This window comes from Neomonachus schauinslandi, chromosome 15 (genome assembly GCF_002201575.2).
Source record: "Neomonachus schauinslandi chromosome 15, ASM220157v2, whole genome shotgun sequence".
Classification (NCBI taxonomy): domain Eukaryota; kingdom Metazoa; phylum Chordata; class Mammalia; order Carnivora; family Phocidae; genus Neomonachus; species Neomonachus schauinslandi.
The window spans coordinates 44314500-44337061 of record NC_058417.1 but is presented as its reverse complement, the minus strand read 5'-3'; the positions used below and the strand labels follow the sequence as shown (position 1 = coordinate 44337061).

Below are 22562 nucleotides of genomic sequence, written 5' to 3'. Positions count from 1 at the left end.
AGAGGCCATTCCTCACAGCAAAAGCTCCTTGGCTGCCACCATCAGGAAATGGGCGATGAGAAAGGAGACCACCTGCCCCCCAAACCAGCACTGCCCCTGCTCCTCTATCAAGCTGCCTTTGGGGTGTTGTTCTGCTCACTCCCTCACTGGCTCTGTGCTTTTATCCAAACAAAATATGCTGGGGTAACATCCACTTCATAAAGCTCCAGGAGTTACTTAGCGTTCATGCTCCTCTGCCCTTGTGATGAGAAGAATTTTTTTTTTGGCCTGAGTATCGGTCCAGAAATATGTTTAAAGATCACGTGAGATCCTGATGCTGTCATAGCTTTCTGAAGCCTGGGTCTTGCTCAGAGCTCGATGATCAGTCCACAAATTAAACTCTTGGCCAAACATGTATGGCTCAAGTTTATCCAAAGTCCAAACAAATCAGATACTCCTTCTGGACAGAAGTCAAATTCTTTCCTTTGGTAACAACTGCTCAGAAATTTAGAAAAGTGATATGTTTTATATCCTCAGAGTTCTTATAATCACATCCAATCTTGTCTAAAATGCATCAATTGCCATAATGAAAGGCTCTGAAAAGTCTGAGGCTTCCTAAACGGATAAAGAAATCAAAGCCTGTTTGAACTTTTGAGAAATATCTCAACACTGTAGGATCCAAAAACATTAATGAGTTTGCCCTCTCTTTGTAAAACAGCACAATAGGCCAGCTACAACTCCAAATGAGGAAAATTCTAAGGGATCTCCTAAAGGACATGCTTTTTTTTTTTTTTTTATTAATTGTAGGGAGTTTGCCAATCTTTACTAGAATCTGCATTGTTCCACAAGAGAATCAGATCTCAGATATTTGACCTATGAAAGCCCAACAGGCATTACTAAATTTCATATAGTTCATGGATGACTGCAAGTCCCAAATCGGATACACCCTCACAATTAGGGATGAGGTCATAAAATGTCAGTCTCTGAAATTCAGGATAAAAAATATCAATATAAAATTAACCACCATGATGTCAGTAACGTGGGATTAACATCTTAAAGAAATAACAAGCCTTTGGAGCGGTTTTGTCAATTTGTAGGTGATGTGCCCTGGTGTGTCCCTGCAAGGAGAAATAAATCTACATGATGTCAACAGTCGGGATAGCTACCATTCGCTGAGCAGCTACGATATGGCAGACGCGGCCTCCCAACAAGCTGGCAAGGAGGCTCTGACGATTCCCATTTTAACTATGAGGATTTTGAAGTGTGAGGGGGCTGAATGTTGTTCACTGTCACACAGCAAGTGTTACTGGTGGGATTCCAACCCTGCTCTTCTCAACTCCAAACTATGCTGTTAATGGCATGAGTGGAAGAGAAACGGCCCCGTGAAGAGAAGCAGCAAGTGAGTTAACTGAAACCAAGATGTAGGAAGGTCTCTGAACGCTTTGAGGTGAATAATCCAAATCAGTTATCCAGACTGAAACAACTCTGGAGGGAAGGGATGTGATTCCTTAAGGCCTCCTCAGCCTGCTAGAGAAATCCCTTAAGAACACTCAAGTCCGTTTGATTGAATTCAATATTCACGAAGGCTTCTGATCTTTAATTTGATCTCGTGGGGATGCCTTTTCCCCTGGTGGGGAAAGTACCTTATGGACAAAACCAGGGCTGGTCAGTTACCAGTTATATTCTCTGAGATGAAATAATAACTTGGTCAGGTGGAGGGCATTTCGTCTCTGAGTGGATCATTGGGAATCAGTTCCTAAAAAAGATTGGCTCCAAATGAACTGAAATGGCATATCTGATCCTACAAAATCAAGGACCCTGGGTCTTCAGTGACCTCCCTCAAAATGTCCAGAGGGCTCACCTCGAAACAGTCCACCCAGCAATCCGGGCACCTCAAAGACAACTCTACAGGCTACTTTTCGTAAGTGACATTGAGAGACTATCACATTGCATGCGTTGTCTGGCCAAATATAGCTATGGGATAAATGCAGAATGTCAAAACAGTCCGAGGCATATTCAATAAGCCATTAGCCAGTTTCTAAAATTAATCAGATGGATCCCCCACATAGAGAGGTTCTGGAGGAGACCCCCTGAGGCTTTAGAGGACCACCATGCCCACAGTCCCCTTCTCAGGAAAGCCACTCCTAGAGATCCTTTCTATAAACAAACTGCTGGTTCATGCCTTGTGTGTTGAATTAAAGCACCATCTCCACATTGGCCTTAACTGATGAGAACAGAAACCCATCAGTCATGGCGCGGCCCAAGGTAAAACTGACTGAGGTGTATATAATAAGGGAGGCCAGCAGCTTCTGAGGCCATTTGGCAGGAGAGCTCCTGATTAGACAGTAACGAAGTGACCTAGTTAGACTCCGCTGGTAGGAAGAAGAAATATTAGGTGGACAAAGAGCTTGTGTTGTTCCAGATCAGGTGAATAGCTCAGCCAGGTCTCCATGAGGCTCCTGGATATCCCAGGCTTAGCGGGTAGTCCCAGTCTTAGGAGGCTTAGAGTGCATAACTACCCGCTCTGGACAGCTTACTCTTTGCACTGAATTCAATATTTCCCTCAAAAATGTTATTTCTGAAACTTAATACATGGAACACTTCTGAAATTTTATACTTGAAGCTGCCCTCTGCAGAACTCTTAGATTAAGCTAAAGAACTTCCTGTTGCTTATTTGCAAGCATCAAATATCTCCATCATTAGAACCCATGATTTACTTGAGTCCAAGTTCTGTTTTCTTCACTTATTCATCATCTACCAGGACATTTTTGCAAAGAATTTTACAAAAAGGAAGATCCTTTCCCCAATTAGGAATTGTTTAGTTTTTTTCCCTCATGTTAATATTTCTCTTCCTTAGCACTTTGATTCTTAATGCTAGAACCAATCTTACTGTATTGACATGCCAAGCTTAAGTTTACTCAGTAAACACTAAAGTTGGAGTCACTGGGTAACTGTTTATGGGCCGGCCCCTGGCACTGCCACCTTCTTTCAAGAGCACCAGGATTCTTTTCATGGAGCTTAATTTTCAGAAACACTTTGAAATGTAGAAAAGTTTAAAACTGAGCTATGAAGTGACATCTCCAAACTTTGTTGTTGAAAATCTGAAAATAGCGGTGTGCCTGGCTGGCTCAGTCACTGGAGCATGAGACTCCTGATCTCAGGGTTGTGAGTTCGAGCCCCACATTGGGCGTAGAGATTACTTAAAAATTAAATAAAAAATAAAAATCTGAGAATATTTATGGTTTTCACTCATGTGCATTAAATAAACTCTTAAAATGTGCCTCAGAAAGTAAATTATTGAGTGCTTACTGCAGACCAAGTATGATGTTAAATGCTTTGCCCTCTCTTACTTAATCTCCACAGTGATGCTTGGAGGTAGATAGTATTATTTTATACAGATGTTGAAGTGGAAGGAGAAAATCTGGATCTAACATGTGCCATGGTGCTTTTCTTACTAGTAGGCAACATCAGGAGTGAGAACCCTGCTTTTGAGCCCTGGTCTGCTTCTTACCTGTGTCCTCGGGCATGTCACTTCTCTTCAACCATCTCACCTGGGCTTCCACTTCCTCCTCTGTTAGTCATTAATAATTCCTGATTATCATTAATCGTTATGATTATTTTTATTTGAAGGAGGTCCTAACTTCAACAGAACAAACCCTCCATCTATCATTTCACTATTATAGTTTCAATCAGTGTGTCTTAAAGATTGAAAGGCAAATTGGGACAACATGGATGGACCTAGAGGGTATTATGCTACGTGAAGTAAGTCAGACTGAGAAAGACAAATACCATATAATTTCGCTCATATGTGGAATCCAAACAAACAGCAGAATCAGACCTATATATACACAGAACAGTTGCCAGAGGGGGAGGGGGTGGGGAGAGGGGCAAGATGGGTACCGGGGAGTAGGAGAAATAGGCTTTCAGTTGTGGAATGAATAAGGCATGGAAATAAAAGGCACAGCATCAGGAATGCAGTCAATGATCCTGTAAGAGCATTGTATGGTGACAGATGGTAGCTACACTTGTGGTGAGCATGGCATGATGTATAAACTTGTCGAATCACTATGTTGTACATCCGAAACTAATGTAACATGGTGTGTCAACCATACTTGAATTTTAAAAAATAATTTTAGGGCGCCTGGGTGGCTCAGTTGGTTAAGTGACTGCCTTCGGCTCAGGTCATGATCCTGGAGTCCCTGGATCGAGTCCCGCATCAGGCTCCCTGCTCGGCAGGGAGTCTGCTTCTCCCTCTGACCCTCCCCCCTCTCATGTGCTCTCTCTCATTCTCTCTCTCTCAAATAAATAAATAAAATCTTTTAAAAAAATAATTTAAAAAAGATGGAAAGGTAAAAACCATGGGGAGGGGTCTTAGGTTAGTACTTATCAGTTAATGCTTCAATTATCAATTAATGCTTTGATAAGAATTACTTGATAACCAGCTGAGAACAAGAACAGAACATGGGCTGAGCTACCATGGACAGAAAGTACTAATGACTCCTGAAGGACCAATGGAGGTTGGATGAAAAGTGCCCAAAACAAAGTTTCACCTACATACATATTATCTGGGCTCCGCCTGGCTCAGGATATGCCTTCGGATTTGGTGTGAAGGCAGGGAGTGACGTTCAGAGTATCATGTGCAGTCTGGTCTGGCTGAAGTATGAATGAAGAAGTGCTGACAGAGGAAAACCAAGAAAGCGAGCCTGGGGGAGGGTATAGGGAAAGCCGTAGTCAAGAGTTTAGATTTTATGCCACAGTGAGGAATCTTTGAGAACTTCTTAGCAGGGCCACAGCATGAGACCCAAGCTGCTTACAGAATCAGGGAAATGGTGGGGCTAGGGTATGGAAGACAGGGGCTTAAGACGCGGTCCTGAGGTCCTGGAGCCCCAAGCTAGGGTGGTGGTGATAAGAATAGAAGGAAGGGTGCAATGCTGCAGGAGATATGGATGCCAACTGGATTTGGGGGATTGCTGAGAGGACACCCGTAAACCACAGACACCTAGGGATGCTGGGCACTGATGAAAGGTCCAAGAATTCCTATTTTCCTTTCCCTCTATTCTCTACCCAATCAAAAGTGCCCTAACTTGACATCAGTGGCAAGTTATTGAGTGCCTACATGTGCAAAATGAATGGAAGAGTCATCTTGGCCTACCAAAAGCCACAGGCAGCAATAAACCTGGCAGAGAGAAGGTGAGGCTAGCGCAGGTTCTGGTCCTTTCCAAACCTACGGGCACTAGTCTAAACCTCTAAGAACGTCCTTCCTTGGGAAAGGCAGCCCAGATTACTAATAACCAGGAGATAACTGGGATCTGGTCTCAGTTCTGCAACTGACAGGGTGCCTCCCTTAATCGTTTATTTCTTCCTTCTTATTTCGGAGCAGGTATTTCCGAGAAGCTCCGAACAGCTCAAACTCCAGGGCCGCACTGTCTTTCCTCTACCCTTTAATATTTTAATTTGTTTGCAAATAAGGAAACATCACCCTCTAATATTCCTTTATTCAGTTAAAACTATTTTCCCCTCTCGTTTTCTAATCACGTTCTTTATAAAGCACAGCACCGATTCGGAGCAGGGGTGATGGCCTCAATATCTGGGTCTGGGCTTGGGCATCAAGACAAAGCCAATCCGCGTGCTCCCTCCGCGTGTCTTCTCTGTCCGCCGCCATCACCGCTCTGCCTCCCCAACCGCATCCCGTTCCCACGGCAACCGCGGGGCGCCCGCGTCCGGGCTCAAGACCTCGGGGCCCCGGCCCCGCCCCCACGCCAGCGCTCGCGGCCCCCAGCTCGCGTTGCCAAGGAAACGGGAGGACGCCAGGCAGCCACCCCCACCGCCTCTGCCCCTAGAAAGTCGGGCCGCAGTCGCGGAAAGCTGCCTCCGGGGAGGAGGAGGAAGAGGGGCCGGTAGCGGGAGGGGAGACGAGACAGGAGGAGGAAGAGGAGCACGGAGACGGCCCCCGCGCGATTGATGGGCGGCCCCTCCGCCCTGGACCAGCCCGCCTGTCCTGCCCCTCGGCCCCTTCAGCCCGCGCAGGTGGGGAAGGACTGACCCGCCAGGTAACGGCCCGCCCCAGCCGCGCGCGCCCCCTGCGGCCCCCAGTCCTCCAAGGAGGTGTGGGGAGGAGAAGGGGGACACCCTCTCCTTTCCGCTTCTGCCGTTCTGGAGGGAAATCGGGCCGAAGCCTGGCGGCCTGGCCGCTCCCTCTCCCCGGCTGTCCCGGTGTTTTCCTGCCTCAAAGGGACAGGTGTGGGGGACCCGGTGATCACTTATTTGCACACTGGCAGCCCCCCCCCCCCCGCAGCTGCGCAACTTCCCCGCAGGCTTCTCGGGTCTGCAAGTCCAGAGTAGGTTTACACGGACCGAATGGCCCCTCCGGCTTCCGAGAGGGAAATTGTTGATACTGTCATCCTTGGGAGCGTCGAATTGCTTGTCAAGCCTGTGACATCAACCCCACCCCCCAAAGTTTCCCAGTTACACATGGAGTCTCTCTCTTCTAGGCTTGAAAGTCAGTGTGTGACCGCCCATCTCTGTCACAGTTTCACAATAAAATGAAGAGTCGCCGCCAAAGAGCTTTTCTTACAAGCCCCTTACACCCCCCACCCCTTGATTGCTTAAGCCAAATTGGCTGGGAGAGTCCGATTATCTCCCCCCATCCATGTCAATTCCTCCTCTCTGCCTTCGGTCATAGCATTCTCTCAGTAGCCGGGTGTTAGAAAAACTGGCCCCAAATCACTCATCTTTGTTGCTTACATTCGAGTCATTTTTATAAGATTTTAAAACTCTTAAGATTTTTTTAAGCTAAGACTTAAAGAAATCCAGTAATCTTTGTCATTACAAATTAATTGTGTAAAAGGAGAAATAAAGTCTGAGCTCCTTCTTCCAAGTACCCAGTTGTGCAAAAGGGGGGGAATTTATAAACCTGATTGTCAGGTATTAATATAGCCATTTAGATGTTGGTCCAAAGGAACCTGAAGCCTAAAGAGGGGCTTAAATTTACATTTCTTTATTGCTGAGCCAATAAAATATTCACTTTAGTACTTCTGATATGAGAACATATTAGAAACTTTTAATAACAGTGAAATAGCTTGATGTTATTAAAAAGGGCTCCCTTCAATTCTTTTGACAAATGTGGTCATAGAACAGAAGGACAGTATATATGATATTTCAGAGAACTGAAAGAAATCTATTCTGCAATCAGATTCTGTTCTCCTTAGTCAGGGAAACTTGGTTTGAATTCATTGCAAAGTTACACTAGAGACGAATACATATGTCACAAAGTTCTTAGAATATTCCTCATTGAAATTTCACAGATATGTAGAATTTTGAGGCCAAGAAGAATCACTCACTCTTGCTTTCAGCAAAGCAGGACTCCCTTCTCCCTTGCCCACATTCCTCCTACTCCCTTCTCCTCTCCTTCTCCCTCTCCTGATTTAAAATGGCTTCTTATGTTGATTTTTAAAGCACATATTTGGCCCAATATATTGTCACCAGAGACTTAAAAGAGAAGCGTGCATGACCATGAGTGGATTTTAAATTGAGAAGCAGTTCAAAGGTGAGAAATGGAAGAGAATACAGAATGCTATTTTAGAAACATGCGCCTTGCCCACATTTTATTACCCCCCCTCCCCCACCTGTCTGTATTTGCGGAGGAAAAATTTGGGGGCTTCAAACGGCCATCTGGTTGAGTAGGCCCACTAAACTGAGATCTGCAAATTAAGCATTATCTCATGTGAATTTATTTCCAAACAGTTATTTCTGTTTCTTGTTCGTCCTGGTCAGTTTTCAAACCTGCAGTACAGTATGAGGTTCAAGTGGTACTTCAGAAAGCTGGAGAATTTTTACCTAAATCGTGGTGATCGCCTAATAATCTCTTTCCCTGGTGCCTATAGTATTTGTTTACTCTCACAGAGTATTGATGTGTTTAAATAAATAACATGTGGGACCATGATGCTTCTAAATATGCATTTTATAGTAAGGTACAGTAATCGTTTATGGGAGGGTAAAGAGACTTTTGTAGGTAATTTGAAAGTCCTTTATTTGGTAGATGATTGTGAAGTCAGAGGTAACCTAGCAAGTAGTTCAAATAGTGTTATTTCCTACCTCGTCAGACACAGTTTTTTCATGCCTCTTGACTTAGAAGTCTCTTTAAAATAACACAGCATTAAAGCCAGGATATATGAGCTGGTTTTTCTATGTTAATTTTGTAACCAAAATGTATCATTCAAGTGGACTCTGGGATGTGCCCCTTTAATGACCATTAACACATTTTTGTTATGAAACCTTATGTTCTCTGCCTGATTCATATTCAGACAGGCTTCTCTTTCCAACAGCAGCAGCAGAGGTTCATCTTTCTCCCTGTTTTACCACCACTGTTTTCCTAGAAGAGTGGGAACACAACTTCATTCTGTGCAGGTACAAATTCGTATGAAAAGTTAAAAATGATCTTTATTTATTTATTTATTTATTTAAGAGAGATAGAGAGACAAGGGAGGAGGAGCTGAGGGGGAGAGAGAGAACCTCAAGCAGGCTCCATGCCCAGCACAGAGCCCAAAGCGGGGCTCGATCTCACGACCCTGAGATCATGACCTGAGCCGAAATCAAGAGTCAGATGCTTAACCAACTGAGCCGCCCAGGGGCCCCAAAAATGATCTTTTAAAGTGTAGTTCTATAAATGACTATTAAAAATCCTCAGAGGCAAAATTTAGGTTTTGCATGTAGTCTGTGGAACTATCTGTTGGTTGTAGCTTTAGACTTGGACTCTCAAAGACCAACTTTGTATACTTCAGAGACAGCAACTCCAGAGGAAGCAGCACAAGTTACTAGATGATACTGCCCAGGGCTAGGTGGTAAACCTGGTGAGATTTCACAATGACCAGTCCAGACACTGAGTCACCATGAGTCAGGGGCCACCTGATTTTGCCAATATCTATACAAATGAAAAAAATGAAGAGAGGAAGGAGAGCTTCAGAATGCAAACACCCAAGGGTAGGGATGTTGTCTATCTTATCCTGCTGTTTCTCCAGAGTCTAGAGCAGCACCTGTCACATGGTAGTCACTAAAAAATGTGTATCAGAAAGAAGAACAAAGCTGGAGGCATCATGCTTCCTGATTTCAAACAATATTACAAAGCTATAGTAATAAAATTATATGATATTGGCATAAAAGCAGACACATAGATCAATGGAACAGAATAGAATGCCCTGGAAAACTCATGCATATATAGTCAATTAATTTATGACAAAGGAGCCGAGAATTTACAATGGGGACGGGACAGTCTCTTCAATAAATGGCGTGGGGAAAACTGGAAGGCACACGGAAAAGAATGAAACTGGGTGATATTACACTATACACAAAAATTAACTTAAAATGGATTAAAGACTTGAACATAAGACCTGAAACCATAATACTCCATAGGTGGTAAGTGCCTTGACCTCGATTTGTGAATGCTTTTTGGATTTGATATCAAAGGCAACAAGAGCAGGGTGCCTGGTTGGCTCAGCTGGAAGAGCAGGCGACTCTTGATCTCAGGGTCATGAGCCCCATGTTGGGTATAGAGATTACTTAAATAAACTTTTTTTTTAAAAAAAGGCAACAAAAGCAAAAACCAACAAGTGGAACTACACCAAACCAAAAAGCTTCTGCACAGCAGAGGAAACCATCATCAAAATGAAAAGTCAAACTACTGAATGAAAATATTTGCAAATCATATATCCAATAAAAGGTTAATATCCAAAATATATTTTAAAAAATGCAAACAACTCAATAGCAAGAAAACCCAAAAACCCAATTTAAAAATGAGTAGAAGATTTGAGTATTTTTCCAAAAGAGACATACATGTGGCCAACAGGTACGTGAAAAGGTGCTCAACTCACTCATCATGAGGGAATGCAATCACCCTTACTGACAATGAGATATCACCTCACCCTTGTTAGAATGCCTACTATCTAAAAGATAAGAAGTTAAGTCTTGATCAGGATGTGGAGAAAAGGGAATCCCTGTGCACTGTTGGTAGGAATGTAAATTGGTGCAGCCACTATGGAAAACAATATGGAGGTTCCTCAAAAAATTAAAAATAGAACTACCATATGATCCAGCAGTTCCACTTCTGGGTGTTTATCCAAAACACTAACTCATTGCAGCATTATTTACAATAACTAAGACATGGAGGCAAACTCTGTGTCTATTGATGGATGAATAGAGAAAATGTGAGATATATATATGTCAGACAGAGAAAGAAATACTGTATGATCTCATTCATATGTGGATCTAAAAAACAAAACAAAACTCACAGATAGAGAAAACATTCAGAGAACAAACTGGCAGTTGCCAGAGGCAGGGATTGGGGAGGGAGGGGGGCAACATTGGCGAAGGGAGTCAAAAAGCACAAATTTCCAGTTATAAAATAATAAGTACTGAGGATGTAACATACAGCATGGCGGCTATAGTTAATAATGCTGCATATTTGAGGGGCGCCAGGCTGGCTCGGTCAGAAGAGCATGTGACTCTTGATCTCGGGGTCATGACTTTCAGCCCCACGTCGGGTGTAGAGATTGATAAATAAAATAAAGAGACTTTAAAAATACTGTATATTTGAAAGTTGCTAAGCGAATAGATCTTAAAAGTTCTCATCACGAGAGGAAAAAAATTATAACTATGTGGGTGATGGATGTTAACTAGACTTACTGCAATCATTTTGCAATATACACAGATATCTATTCATTCTGTGGTACGCATGAAACGAATGTCATGTTCTACGTCAATTAAAAAAAAAAAACGTGTAGCAATCACTGAAAGGGCTTCAGTGGCCCCAAAAGCAGGATGTGTAGGACTTCAGGTGACCCTAACCGAGGAGGTCTCTCAGACTCATCATGAACAGCGCCGTTTACTAACTGTGTGACTTTAAATATTTTGGTCATAAACTCAGGCCACACCAATCAGAGCCCGAGCTCCTGAAAGCATCGTCTCTACTGCCTTACCTCTCGTTTGCACAATCCTCAGCAATCTGTCTTCAGTGCACTCACCAAGGTTATAAATAACCTGCTCCTTGAAACCCGCTCTTCGCAGCGGCCATGGAACCGCGCCCACCTGGTTTGCCTCCTGCCTCTCCGGCTGCTTTGCAGCTTCTCTTCCGCTCGGTGTTCTCAAGTTGGAGTGTTCCTCAGCTTTCTGTCCCGGCTTCTCCTCCTCCTCCCAGTACACATACTGCCTTCTTCAGCTGTCACCCAATGCCCGTGGTGCCCAAATCCTTGCTTCTCTCATCAGCTCCAGAGCCCCGCGTCTAGGCGCTGGCCTGACACCTCCACTCCCCCCCCACCAGCCCCCCACTTCAAACTCCACACGGTTTTCTCACAAAGAGAAATGTCTCCAGAATCGTCCACCGACCAGCCACCGGTTCCCTGGGGAGCTGCTGCGAGCCCATAACCTGGCTGGCTTTCTCCACCTTCCATCACCCAGCCCTGATGATTTTCTCCCCCGAGTAGCCCCCCAAATCCATCGTGGTGAGAGTGTGGGCCCTGCTGTGAGACTCTGTGGGTTCAAACCCCAGTTCTTCCATTTACCAGCTCTGCAGCCTTAAGCAAGTTTCTTACTCCCTCGGTGCCCCAGTTTCCTTATCAGCAAAATGGAAATAGAGTGCTTGCCTCAAGCACCATCCTGAAGATCCAGTGAGTTACTGTGTGTAAATGTTGACAAGAGTGCCCAGACCTTCAGGAGGCTCAGTAAATAGTAGCTCCAATGTCTGCCTCCTCCACCGTTGCCTCCTCTCCACTGTTGCTACCCAACTGTGGTCGCTGTCTTACCTGGATTATTGTCATATGTTCCCGGGGGTCCTTCTACTTTCGTTTTTACTCCCCCCCCCCCTTTTCATTCTCTACACTAGAGCTGGAGGGGCCTTTGAAAATGCAAATCTAGGGGCACCTGGCTGGATCAGTTGGTAGAGAATGTGTGACTCTTGATCTTGGGGTTGTGAGTTTGAGCCCCATGTTGGGTGTTGAGATTACTTAAAAATAAAATCTTTAAAAAACAAAATAAAATGCAAATCTAACCATTTATTCCCCAGGTTGGAATCTTCCAGCGGCAGTCATATGGCTCTTGCAATCATAACCTTCCAGGCTCCAAGTGAACCGACTGGCCCCTGTCTCCCCGACAGCCCTGCGTTGCTGTTCTCCCCTCTCTCTGCTCCAGCTGCACTGACCCTCTTGGTCCTCAACCGCACCAGCCCCCTGCTGCCCCAAAACTCCGGCACCTGCTGTCCTTTCTGTCTGAGAGGCTCTCTGTCCCACTTCTTGCCTGGCTCACTCCTTAGCAAGCCCAGTATCATTTCCTAAGGAAAACCTTGCCCCCTAGACCATGTCATGCCCTCCCATAATAACCGTCTCTCAAAGAAGCCCACATTTCCACTCCATAGCCCTTATCACAATTAGGGTTCCCTAGTCAATGCTCAAAAGAGTTGGGATTTGAACCCTGAGAGTCTCACACAGCAGGGCCCACACTCACACCACGATGGATTCAGGGGCTGCTCAGGGGAGAAAATCATCAGGGCTGGGTGATGATATGGATGGCGCGGGAGAGGGAATGTTAGGAAGCCGGCCAGGTTATGGGTTCGAGCAGCTCGCTGGGCGGTGTGAACATTCCCCTCAGATAATTCTGGAGGAGGGGCAGGCTCGTGAGAACACCTCGTGGAGTTTGAAGTGGCTGGGGTGCAGCAATGTTCAGTGTCAGTCCTCTGCCCACCCGACTGTAAACACCACCAAGGCAGGGGCACGTTCATCCTTCTGACTGCTGTATCCCAGCACCCAGCATAGGGCCTCAGTTGGAATAGGGACACGACTGTTGAATAAGTGAATTTAAGTGACCAGGCGCTCATAACTTTAGTCATTGCTAATTTCGCTAGATTCTTGGGTTTCCTTTTTTTGTCAAGTCATAGAACTGCTTCTGAATCAGGTGTCTGTCAGCCTAACTCCCTATGAATAACCAACCAGGACGGGATCGCTGAAGCCAGCTGATGAATGTGGCTGCATTATTTATGCCCAGAACAGGAGGGCTGTAAGGGCATCCACACCAATACAAAGAGTCCTTGCTGGCTGAAAGGAGCATCTGTGCCTTTCAAACAATGGAAATTAGATTAATAAGAGAATAAAAGCAATTATACTAAGATAAATCCAAATACGGCACAGCAACAAAGGATTATGTCACAGCACATTTATTTATCTTTTATATGCAGGTTGGGGATTAAGAATCATGTTGCATGAAGCAAGGGACAGGCAGAAGTTCGTGAGTAATGTTCAATATCTGCGGGACATGCAGCATAAGGTGGACTCTGAGTATCAGGTAACTGCAAAAAACTAGAATCATCTTCCACCTTCCTTACAGTAATTATGCGAGAATTCAGGATACAGTCTGAGTACATGATAAGCAGTAATCACTTTCTAAAATCCAAAACCCATCACTTCCTAGATGTGTGACTATGGAAAGCCACTTGACCTCTCTGTGTTTCCTCATCCTTAAAATGGGGTTAATAACAGTACCCACTTTGGGGCGCCTGGGTCGCTCAGTCAGTTAAGCATCTGACTCTTGATTTCAGCTCAGGTCATGATCTCAGGGTTGTGAGATCAAGCCCTGTGTCGGGCTCTGTACTAGGCCTGGAGTCTGCCTAGGATTCTCTCTCTCCCTCTCCCTCTGCCCCTCCCACCCTGTCTAAAAAAAATCAAAAAAATATAATAATAGCACCCACTTCATAATATTGTCACGAAAACAAAATAACACTTGAAAAGTACTTAGCACAGAGCTTGGCACACAAACCTAGTCAATGAATGACATGAAGGCTTAAGCTTGATAAGCCAGCTATCCAGAAAAAAACCCTTAAAGAGTTAATGGGGTTGACCTACCATTTATAAAATAACATGCCTTTCCACTGTCATCCCACCAGAAGAAAGGTGGTTAACACATTCTCCAACAAGCTAACTATTCGTCACCCTAGTTACAGTGTTTACATGCAAAAACAAAACAGACAGGGAGCCCGAGGAGTCGTGATGTAATCACCCAGAGCTAGCACAGGACAAACTTGCCAGACTGGGCGTGAGATTCTGGGAGCAGTGAGAAAGTGTCGCCCAGCCTGCTGGCCAGAGGTCAACCCTTGCCAAAGAGGCATGTCCTCTGCTTCAGCCGAGGATTGAAAAGTGCTCCTTCCTTAAGGAAAACACAGAACTGTTGCTATCAGATTTTTCTCCTTCTTAGCAATTTCAAATATAACCAAACCTCCTGGGTCACCAAGGAAACCAGACCGAGCTCAGTAACCTGATTTCACCTGTATAGCACAGCTCAGCTGTGGGACTGGAAACAGAGTCAGCAACTTCCTCCCACAACTTGCCAACCCACGCACGAGACTGTAAAATTGAGGGAATTTCTGTAAAATGAATAAGAACGTAAATACCTGAACTGGTCACACTGGGAATCCATCTGCTTTTCACCAAGACCCCTCTGCCACCTGACCTTCATTCGGAAATGCCTGTTTGAAATTGTCTCCAGAACAAGCACGTAAGAAAATCAGTCTTATTATTTGATGATCTCTGCTGGAGAAAATCACACAACTGTGTGGCCTAAAGTCACTGGGGCTTTATTTTTCTAATTTCATTGGACTTTCAACACTGTCCTTATTTATAAGGATACTTTCAACACTATCCTTATAAATAACAACACTTTATCAAGTGCATACAATGTCCTAAACGAAGTCCCTTCTCTCCCAGCATTCTTTTTTTTTTTTTTTAAAGATTTTATTTATTTATTTGAGACAGAGAGAATGAGAGAGAGAGAGCACATGAGAGGGGGGAGGGTCAGAGGGAGAAGCAGACTCCCTGCCGAGCAGGGAGCCTGATGCGGGACTCGATCCCGGGACTCCAGGATCATGACCTGAGCCGAAGGCAGTCGCTTAACCAACTGAGCCACCCAGGCGCCCTCTCCCAGCATTCTTATTCTGGAATTGAGAAACAAACAATACACACAACTAAATAAATATGTAAGATAGTTTTGATTACTGATAAATATAAGGAGGCAAACAGAGGTAACCAGCTGGGGGGTGATGCTCCCTTACACAGTTAGGGAAGCCTCTTTGGGGAAGTAACATTTGAGTGTAGAGGTAAAAGATGGGAAAGAGCTGGCCAGAGCATCCTGAGCAGAAGGAAAGCAAGTGCAAAGACCCTGAGGCAGGAACTAACTTGGAGCCCTGGAAGAAACAAAAGAAGGCCTGAGTGGCTGAAACACATTGATCAAGGGAGAATGTGGCACATGACAAGGTAAGAGAGGTAAATGGGCCAGGTCGTGTCGAATCTCTCAGGACAAAGTTTGGTGTTTGGAGTTTATTCTTAGGGGGAATTATTGGGATGATTTTAAGCGGGGGAGCAGCATGATCTGATTTACAGTGTTTAAAGATCACTCTTGCTGCTGTATGGGGAAAGGAAGGAAAGGGACTTGAGAAGCAGCAGAAAAACTTGGTAAGGAAACTCTGAGAGAAATTTAGAAGAGAAATGATGGTGGCTCAGACCCAGGGGGTAGGAGTGGAGGTGGTGAGAAGTGGCCCAACCCAGGAAACAGAAGAAGAACTGACATCATGCCGATATATGGAGAGGCGGAGTGAGGGAGAGAAAGGAGTGAAGGTTGACTCAGCATCGACATGCTTACTCGTCCATCAGCTCCCTCTGTCATTGTCGGTTTTCAACTTTCCTACTTTTCTCAGACCTGCAATCCCCACACTTTCAACAAAGAACTTCTCTTCCTGTTTTATACACACAGGAAACAAAGCAAAGGACCCAAGGCCATCAGGTGGGAAGCCTCGCCACTCCTCCCCTTCCATTCCAGGCTACACACCCATCCAGCCCTCAAGTTCGCAGGGGGAAACAACACTTTCCCGGCCAGCGCCTGGCCGGAGCTCTTGGCCCACACCCTGCTGTGTCCAGCCCCTCTCCATCCAGGGACTTGTCGTCTGTATCTTTGACATTTCCTTCCTTCTAATTGGCTCAGCCTACAAACATGCTCAAGTCCCTCCTATACTGAGAACAAAAGAACAAAGCTGCAGGACACGCGGTCCATCTCTGGCCACAGCCCTGGCACTGTCCCCAACCTGCTACATTTCTGTCTCTACTCCCCCCCGCCAACCCCGTTCATTCCTAACCCACTGCAGCCTGGCTGCCCCCTCCCCTCCCTGAAGTTGTTTTAAGGTCAGTAGCCAAATTCAAGGGACATCTTTTTAGTCTTTATTTTCTGAAGCTTTATCTACATTTGACACTATTACTCCTTCCTTCTCAAAACATTACTCCTTTGGCTTCCTGACAGCACACTCTGCTGATTTTCCTTCTGTTTCTCTCCCATTCTTCTCCCTGCCCCACAAATGTTAATTCCCCCGGTTTCCAACAGCCTAGCTTTCTTCCAGCTCACAAGGTCTCTGTGACCCATCTCCTCCCTTCCATGTTTTTAACCATCACTCGTAGACTAATGACCTGTAATACTGAGTCTCCCTAAAGTGTCACGATCACATGCACGCCTGCTTGTTGCACATTTCCATCTGGATGTCACAGAGGCACCTCAGCATGTCCACCCTCTGCCGTCCTCCTCTGTATGTAAGCCTTGCCCGACTCCTTTCTCTCCCTCACCACCCACATCCCACCTGTTACCAAGTCCTGCCACCATTATTTAAAAGCTCTTGAACTGGTGCCTTCCTTTCATCCCATTGCCACCACCCTGGTTCCCACCTCCATGGTTTCTTTCCAAGATCATTACAATGTCCTTATTACCGTTCTCCATGCCTCCAACCTTGGCATCCTTCAGATTGCTTTTTTGAAATCTATCTAAAATGTGAACTTGACAGTGCAGTTGGAATGCATGAAATCCTGGAGTTGCTTCCCCCCACGTAGAGGCAGGTCCAAGACCCAAGAACCACAACCAGAGCAGCCTAAATCTTCACCGCTTCTCTGACCTCCCCTTCCCCCTTCTTTACTCTCTTGACAAGGGTGGTAGAGACTGCAGTTTGAATTTAGAACTAAATGAAACCTCTGTACTCCCACCACACCCTTCTTTTAAAACCCACTTTAGGGGCGCCTGGGTGGCTCAGTCGTTAAGCATCTGCCTTCGGCGCAGGTCATGATCTCAGGGTCCTGGGATCGAGCCCCACATCGGGCTCCCTGCTCAGCGGGGAGCCTGCTTCTCCCTCTCCCTCACTTGTATTCGCTCTCTCGCTGTGTCTCTCTCTGTCAAATAAATAAATAAAATCTTTAAAAAAACAAAAAAACAAAAAACCCACTTTATTGGGGCGCCTGGGTGACTCAGTCAGTTAAGCATCTGCCTTCGGCTCAGGTCATGATCCCAGGGTCCTGGGATTGAGTCCCGTATCGGGCTCCCTGCTCAGCGGGAAGTCTGCTTCTCCCTCTGCTTGCTGTTCCCCCTGTTTGTGCTCTCTCTCCCTCTCTCTCTCTCTGACAAATAAATAAATAAAATATTTTTAAAACCCCACTTCATTGAAGTATAATTCACATATCATAAAATTCACCTGTTTTAAGTGTATAATTTAATGACTTGCAGTAAATTTACCAAATCTGCAGCCAAATCATCATCCGGCTTTAGAACATTTCCATCACTCCAATACCAAATCGCCCTTTCATACCTCTTTCACGTTGCTTATGAAATTGTATTGAAATTGTCTTCTGGGTGACTTCCCCTCAATCTGGACCACAGTTTCTTATGGGCAGGGATGGAGACATACTCTTCTATGTCGAACTGAATGCCCTGCCTTTGATGTGAGGCACCATTACCTAACTTGACCACCAACTCTGTTTATCAGTCTTAGATTCAGCTGACTTGTAACTATTTCTCAAGGTCAAGTCCACCCTCATTCAGCATTTTCAAAACCACTCACCACAAAGTCTGCAAAAAATAAATATGGTTGTCTTTAATATGTTCTGAGTATTGTTGAATTAAATATATAGCAACCCACAGAAACGACTTCGAAGGGAACAGTGGTGAGCTATTTGTATGATTTAGTCTCTCCCTTGACTTGTTCCAGAAAGGATTTAAAATAGGGGTTTAAGAATCATTTGCATGACCTTAATAACACCTCAAAAACTTGGTCCATATATGACCTGTGTGCATCTAGATAATTTACTAAGATAGACTTTGCATCGGGTCGATATTGAATCCCTGGCTCATTAATGAGCTTGGCCCAAGGAATCCCAGCTTTCACTCCCAGGGCAGCAACCTGCTTGCACACTAGGGACTCCCCATTTCAGAATGTACAAATAGTGTAAGACCTAATAACTAGATAGGACTCCTAAATCATATAAATTTGCCACAGATTCCTGCCTGTGCTTCACTCGCCTTTAATGAACTGGCTCAAATTGAAGCCCTTACAAACCTCCTGTGTACATATTCCTGTGACATCCTAAAATATGCTAAGGGTTGGTGCACACCAAATTAGCAGTGCCTTTACAGGTCTGTGTGGCAGCACCAGGAGAGGTGGCTTAAACACACCCTGAGTTATTTTGATGCTGCTTCTTTCAGCGGTTGGGTGGGACCCTTTTGAAAAAACAAGAGGAAATAAACATCTATCTGGCATATTACATGCTATTTCAGAATCTGGTAGCTAGTACATAATTACATGCCATCTCAGGATTTGGCTCTGTTTCTTCAAGGGTGTTCATGCTGCATAGATTTTTTTTTTTTCCCCTTCCTTCTTTTGGTCAAACGTGTTTATGTAACTTGAGGTAGAATTTAGCCATTAATTTCTACCGAAAGCTGGAGAGAAAGATTACACTTGGCATTTCAGAATGCTATTCCGTAATCTATCAAATGTGTTCGGATGGGTTTCATTTCCTGTCATTTATTTCATCCTGATCTTTCAAGGACTGAGCAAACAACTGAACATGACGCTATGAACTTGTTCAAGGACATGACAGGTGACAGTGCCAGGTGGCGGGGGGCTTGGGGACCGTCCACTCAGGGGTTTGAGGGAGTAGAGAAAACTCAGCTTCCCCTCCCATGGGAGCCTGGGGGAGGGTTCTCTGCTCACCTCTGAGGTACGTGCTTCTGTCCTCTCCACAGACAGAACAGGAAAAGAAACTCATTTGAGGGGAATAGCATGTCAAATTGTTCTTACACCTCTGATTCCTTAACATCTTAAAACTAATGAACTTGAATAATGCCACCAATGATAATTAAACCCCCAAAGTCCGGGTTACGCATATTAGATCCTAAGAACAGAGAAGTACCAACCGAAGCAGTGGCAAGTCCCACTTCTCCAAATGCTTGGAGGTTGGAGCGACAATAACCTTGGCGGAGGCCACCATGCTCGAGAGGCAGAGATGCCCCGTGGTCACGGGGTTTTTCATACTGGAACTGGGAGGCCGGGAAAGTGTTCCTATGGCTGGTGGCTTCTTAAGGCCTCCGGAGCCCAGATGAGGACTTGGAGGTGGGACTGATAATCAAATAAACGTAAGAAACTGAGCCTCCCACCCCCCATTACCCCCCCCACACCGGTGGATTCAGAAAGCTGCAACACTGAAGAAAAAGCGCTTTATGAGGTACCCTGACTGACTGAGGGCAGGATCCCCTCAGTTGTCTGGCGGGGGAACTGCAGGCCCAGGGGCAGACCGCTGCCTCCAGGGCACAAAACAAGGATGAAGCTCAGGGCCGGACAGAAAGATTCTTCTTCCCTGACCAGGATCCGAGTCACGGGAGCGGGCAAAGGCTGGCTTTAGAAATAGAAGTAAACCAAGCAATGGGATCAGAAACAGCAGTTAAAGCCTAATGATGATGATGAGGGTGATGAGGGTGGTGATGAGTGCCTTTCACTGAACACTCGCCAGGAGCCAGTCACTCTGCCCAGGGCCCTGCCAACAAGGCCCCAGGCTCCCCGGCAATCTGGCGGCAGCACCGGGCATCTCCCTCGTTCAGACGAGGGAAGCAAGAATCAATGGAGTTAGTCAGGCTGCCCAAGGTCATGTTGCGAGAAAGTGGCAGAGCTGGGGCTTGTCATGTTTACCCGTATTGAGTTACAGTGAGTCACAGAACCCACGTCATCCGCCAAAGGCATATATGCACATTCTGTGTTCTGCCCCCACATTGGGAGCTTGTGCTCTGGAGGCAGCCTGACTGCGCGCCGATAGAGGGATGGGCTGGGAGGGGGGGTTGTGGGGGCAGCGCCAGAGGAGGAGTGAAGGAGGAAGCCCCCCACCCAGCTCGAGGAGGAAATGAGTTACCTGAAGCCTTCCATTTTCAGACCGCCCTCAGCCAGTTCCGTCACATGAACAGAAACTTATTTATAGCAATCTAGCTCCAGACATGTGGAACCGAAAAGGGAATATTTTTAAAGTTCCAGGGGAAGGGGAGCCCCCGGTGATCATGAGTTACACGTCAGTTCCTCCTTGCCAGCCTGTGGATTTCACACTCTGCCCTGTCGCTCTGGGACCCCCACTGTGGAAACATCAGCATCAAAAATGGTAAAAAAAAAAAAAAAAAAAAATCGTTCACATTTACAAATAATAAGAAAACTAGCCCCCAGGGGACGTGGGGCAGTTACGGCTCCTGTCTTGCTATTTCTAGGACTGGAAGTCTGGACTTGCCTCTCTGTCCCTGTGTTCCTTCAACTGGGCAAAGCTATCACTTCAAGAGGACCGATGTTTGATTTACACAGAAAGATTGCTGCTTGGCTGTATCAAGATAAAAATTATGTACCCTGTCACCGGTTTGCTCTCGGACTCCTCTATGAGAGGAGGCATAAAGGAACCAGAGGAGGAAATTTTTTTTTCGACACTGCAAACCATTCTACTCCTCCTCCACTTTTGGGAAAGAAATATTTAAGTTGCATGCATTCTTGGAGAGAATTTTCAAAAAACACTCAACCCACAAGAATTCTGTTCATCCCACAAAATCTGCCTTGGTCCTGCGTGCATTTGCTAACACTGTCCTCCTCTTTGAGCCTATCAGCATTTGCTGTTTGCGCCTGCAATCCCAGTCGGGTAGGATAACACAGACATCTGCCGCTCCAGGAAACAACACTCCGAGCCAGGCTTCCTCCCAAACGGGCTCCAACCTGAAGTCATCGGAAAAGGAATGAAAAAGAAGAGGCCCGTCTTTACTGGAACGTCATTAAACTCTCTGGCTAACTCTCTTCAGGTTTACTTTGGTTTATTTTCATACTCGATGTTTAACTGATTTATCATAGTTACTGTCCACCACTTTTGGGGGGTTTTTTTTGCTCAAATTATTTATTAAAACAGACACTGCCAGGGCACCTGGGTGGCTCAGTTGGTTGAGTGTCCGACTCTTGATTTCGGCACAGGTCATGACCTCAGGGTCTTGGGATCGAGCCCCAGGTCGGACTCCATGCTCAGTGGGGAGTCTGCTTGGGATTCTCTCTCCCTCTGCCCCTCCACCCCCGCCTCAAATAATTAAAAAAAAAAAACAACACTGCCCACGATTAAGATGGCTTGCTATCTATACAGCATAGTTTTTGAAAATAAGATTAACAGTGAAACAGGAGAAAAGGGGGGGGGGCAACCGTTTTGATTGCTCTCCCTTTCCAAATAAGGCAGGGTGGAACCGTACTTTTCGACAGGATTCCACTTGCTGCAGGTACCACTGGCCGCTGTGCATAAGCCCTGAGGCCAGGGCTTCACCAGCAACGTGGCTGTGAAGCACAGTGTTAACCAGCTCGCTGTTCCCAATTCCAAGTGGTAAATGTTTTGTTAATATCAGGTCATTTCTATTTTTAACCACGTAGCATAATATTAGGCTTTCCCAGAGGCCTGAAATTCTGGCAAGTCCTTCCACGTCAAGGAAGGAGATGCATTTTCTAACAAAGGGGAAAAATGAAGAAGGAATCTTTCCTTTCTCAACCCAGCCAGGAAGGGGAGATGTCAGGCCCTGTTTAGAAACAGTATTGTTGGTCTTTACATTGCGTTTCTTTACCATGACAGTGGATAATTTGGCTCTAGCAGCGCAAAGGTGAATTCGGGCACTGAATCTATAGAAATGCTCCAAGGAGTTTTACTATTTTAAACTATTTAAAATATCAGTTGAAACCCCCATAGCATATGATATCCTTGGGGTTTTTTTCTGTCCTGATCCTGGAGAAGAAATGTATTGGTACTAGATTTTCTCTTAATTTTGTTTGTTTTTTAAACAACGGAAAATTTTTTTTGTTGGTTATTTTTATTTTTTTTTTATTGTTTTGCATTTGGGGACTGATATTTCCCTCTGAAACAATAATGCAATTCAGCGAACATTAAATGTTAGATGCTGGGGGATTCAAAAAATAAGAGGTGGTCCTTACCCTGAGGGTTCTTACTGATCAGCAGGAGATACAGGCTCAAAACAACTAACTTGTACAACAGTTTAAAAAAATTGCATAATTCAAGCTGCGTCTGTATAAAGGAGCAATTAATTTGGCCTGGGGAAGAGGAGCAAGGCAAGGAAAGAGATGCCACGTGAGCTGGATCTGACTAGATCTGCAGGATTTGCCAGCCTGTGAACATCCCATGAAAGGCATTCCGAGTGGAAGGAAGCGCACGTGCTAAAGCTCTCACATAGGAAAAGCCTTCCCCTGG

General features: G+C 45.3%; 1 protein-coding gene across 1 annotated transcript in view; it reads left to right on the top strand.

Moving 5' to 3' along the window:
- Window positions 1–13212: 13212 nt before the first annotated feature.
- Window positions 13213–22562, top strand: part of MARCHF10 (membrane associated ring-CH-type finger 10) — a 73453-nt gene continuing 64103 nt past the window's right edge. The window contains exon 1 of the mRNA XM_044921841.1: window positions 13213–13302. Coding sequence (XP_044777776.1) covers window positions 13213–13302 — 90 coding nt within the window. The remainder of the gene's footprint in view (window positions 13303–22562) is intronic.